The sequence below is a fragment of the Austrofundulus limnaeus genome, unplaced genomic scaffold, assembly GCF_001266775.1.
Source record: "Austrofundulus limnaeus strain Quisiro unplaced genomic scaffold, Austrofundulus_limnaeus-1.0 Scaffold501, whole genome shotgun sequence".
Classification (NCBI taxonomy): domain Eukaryota; kingdom Metazoa; phylum Chordata; class Actinopteri; order Cyprinodontiformes; family Rivulidae; genus Austrofundulus; species Austrofundulus limnaeus.
The window spans coordinates 60,861-64,472 of record NW_013952903.1 but is presented as its reverse complement, the minus strand read 5'-3'; the positions used below and the strand labels follow the sequence as shown (position 1 = coordinate 64,472).

General features: G+C 41.4%; 1 protein-coding gene across 1 annotated transcript in view; it reads right to left on the bottom strand.

Moving 5' to 3' along the window:
• parp4 (poly (ADP-ribose) polymerase family, member 4) overlaps positions 1-2,288 on the bottom strand; it is a gene marked incomplete in the record, with an annotated part of 45,772 nt that extends 43,484 nt beyond the window's left edge. Inside the window, 3 exon segments of the mRNA XM_014025808.1 lie at positions 984-1,179; positions 1,303-1,477; positions 2,202-2,288. Of these exon segments, the coding sequence (XP_013881262.1) occupies positions 984-1,179; positions 1,303-1,428 (322 nt within the window).
• Between the last annotated feature and the right edge of the window lie 1,324 nt (positions 2,289-3,612).

Below are 3,612 nucleotides of genomic sequence, written 5' to 3'. Positions count from 1 at the left end.
GTTCTAGTATTATTTCTTATATAGTTTGAATAAATATATTTGTCAATGTGTCCTCCAGCTTGTGATGGTCCTGTGAGTTCACTAACCATAACTAACCAGCAGATTTCTGATCACCAGTCAAAGCAGTCTGTTATAGTTACACTTGTGTGATTGTTTTAAGGAGACAATAGTTGTGTACATCCTGGTGCTTCCTGAGTCCAGCTTGTTTTTCACAGGAACTAAGAGAAGCTGCTTGTTAAGAAACAGTTAATTAGTCTCTGTTCCACCTGTCCTACCACCTGTTTCCACTGCAAGATGCTTTTAATCCTCTCCCAGTTTTATTCAAAGAAATCCCAAATCAGACTTTACTTTACTACTTTCTCCCAACTGTTGTTGTCACTTTACAGGTGAGCTCTGTGCAGCAGCAGACTGGAAACAGGTGACGTTACCATGAGGTGCTGTAAGCTGCTCACAGTTCATGTCAAACTGTTTAATTTGAAGAAAATTAATAAATAAATTAGTTGAATCAGTTCACAGAGCTCAAAATAAACCGACAAACARTAAAACTAAAGATATTATATCTATATTTCAGTTAGTTTTGTAAAGATTACACAGTTTTAGTGAACTATAATAACCCTGGTTCAGAACCAGTCCGGTCTACAAACTGAGGACTGCCACACACCTGGCCTGCAGGTGTCAGAAACTCCTCCAGTGTTTAACTCAGAGATGTAAAACCAGTCCCTGTCCTCTGATTGGCTGCTGTGGTTCACCTGAACCTTTCAGCTCTACCTGTTGATCCCTCATCAAACACTTCAGGTGTGTTCAGGTGAGATTAACCTGTTCTTCAGAATCATGTAAACCCAGTCAGAACCASGTTGAGACATGAAGCTTCGCTGAGCCACACCTGGGCACACCTGTAAGGTCAYTGCAGGTGCAGCAGGGGCTGATGGGTAATCAGGGCGGAGCTCAGATTACACAGTTCCTACAGAGACAAACTGCAGCACCTGGACACGGAGGACGACGGACAGGTGAGGGCGGTGACGAGGTGCTCAGCGTGTACTCGTCCAGGGGCAGGAGGACGCCTCTGTCCACACAGCTCAGGACGTAGTCCGTGCCCACCACGGGGGTCCGGTACCTCTGGATGCTGCGCAGCCGGTTGGAGCTCAGCTTGTCCATGGAGCTGGTGACGACCAGAGAGCACTGTGGGAAACGTGGGCGGAGACACAGCTGTCAGTCACCTGCCCTCCACACCTGAGACAGGTCCAGGTCTGGACCCGGACTCTGGACCAGTTCTGGAGCCGGACTCTGGACCAGTTCTCTGACCTTTTTGTTGACCACGAATGAAATGCTGCCTCCGTTCTCGGTCACAGCAGACTTCAGCTTCTTCTTCTCCTTGAAGGGCAGGTCCTTCAGCTCCAGGAGAACCCAGGAGTTTTTAAACACGCCCATCCTGGACCAGAACCAGAACCAGAACCAGAACCTGAACCTGAACCTGAACCTGAACCAGAAACACAGGGTTTTATTATTATTATTATTATTATAACCAACGGTGGACAAAGTACTTAACTCTAGTACTTGGTACTCAGGGTCAAATCTACTCTGCTACAAGTAAAAGTTACTCTGTCAAAAATCTACTCAAGTTAAAGTACTGAAGTACTTACTTTTGAAAGTACTTAAGTGTTTAAATGTTCTAATATCAGTACACAGCTGTATCTTTGTAAGTCAGAAACACTACATCTACACCTGCTGTGAAAACTTTAACATAAAAACACAACAAAGTGAGTTTTTAAACACAGAAATGTAGTAAAGTAAAAAGTACAATATTTGTCTTTGAAATGTAGTGGAGTAACAGTCAGAAGTACCCCGAAGAATAAGTACTCAAGATACTCAAAAAATGTGTTCAAGTACAGTACTCAAGTAAAAGTACTGCATTACTGTCCACCAGTTTATAGCCAGGTCCAAAACAGGAAGTCACCTCTGACCCTGAGGGAACAACAACAACAACAACAACAACAACAACAACAACAACAACAACAACAACAGCTCAGTCTGAATGCGGAAGTAGCTGAGGTTATCTGAGGTCCAACTGGACCAGCTGCTTCTAATGATCTTTTTCACAACATTTAACATTTAAAACGTTTCTAACAGCGAACTTCCGGTTAAACAAACACCTGAAAAACTGTTTAAAACYTTAAAAATAAAAACTTTACTGTGTTTTTTACCTGCTTTATTCACAGAGTTCAACTTTAGTATGACGTCCGGACCGAACTCCAGCTGCTGCAGACTGTCGGAACAACCGGAAAGCTCAAACACCTGTCACCTGAGCGAGTAACTTCCGGTACACATCCTACAAAATAAATGTCGTTGAATGGAAAGAAGAGCAAACCGACATGAGAAAGTCAACAATTAGACAAAAACTATTCAAATTAAGAAAAACTCAAAATTATCACGTTATTACTAAGTAAAAATGATCAAATTTAAAAGTTATTAACATTAAATGATGTCTGTTGGTCTTTATAAATTTTATTTGATCAACAGAAAGTTTCTCTTGTATTTCCTGTAACTTTACTGGTTTTAAATTCATTTCCAGTAAATATACCGCCCCCTTTGGGAGAAACAGGAAGTACAGGTTCAATCAGGAAATATGATTTTTTTTATTGAACAAATTCAAACATTTACACAAAACAAACAAAGACATTCTCACACAAAAATCAACATTTATAACACACGTCCTTTAACACCACAGAACATGAACATTTCTTCATCTTTACAAGACTAATAAACAAAAATGTTGAACTAAAAATAAAATAATAATTTAAATAAAACACAATTCACAGGGTTACCAACTGAAATTTATTCATTAATTCACACAAGCTTTCAGCTTCTGCATCTTATTTAGACACCTTTCAAACAAGATGTCGTTCATTAGAGCTCAGAATGAGGAGGAGCGTTTTACAAATCAACATTAGYAAATATGAAAATAACAGTAAAACATAAATGACAGAACGTATAGAGATGTTTAGGTCCTTTTATTGTGAAAGTCTGGGTGACTTCCAGGGGAAGTGAGTGTTATTGTTAATGTCATTATTTATAGAGCAATAAAAACAACAAGAGTTGACCAAACTGCTTCACAATTCAACCAAATAAATGAAAAAAACGACAAAAGCAACACAGAAATGTAAAAAATAAATAAAAAGATCAATTTAAAATAAAAATACAACATTTAAAACTTCGTCTTTAAAAAAATAAATCTCTAACTCCAGCAGAATGAAAGGCCGAGGAGTAAAGATGAGTTTTWAGCAGAGATTAAAGTTTTTAATTGCTCCATAGAACAACACGCACCAACAGTACATCTGAGGGTGGGGGTGTGGGTGTCAGGGTCGTTATTCCCATCCCGTTCCCTGACTGCCATTTGGGGAGGGAGTCCTGAAGAAGGGCGGACCGCTGGGTGCGGTCCTGGGCTGTGGGTGGGCTTGGGGCTTGGACGGTTGCCGGGGGCGGGGCTGGCTCTCCGTCCTCCCTGGTGCTGCTTGGTCTCCTGAGGTGTGGCTCTTGGTTCCTGTAGGTGGTCCCCTGGCCGGGGTGGCTGCTGGGTTCCGGGGGATGGACGGCTGGGGGGGGGTGCACTTGGTT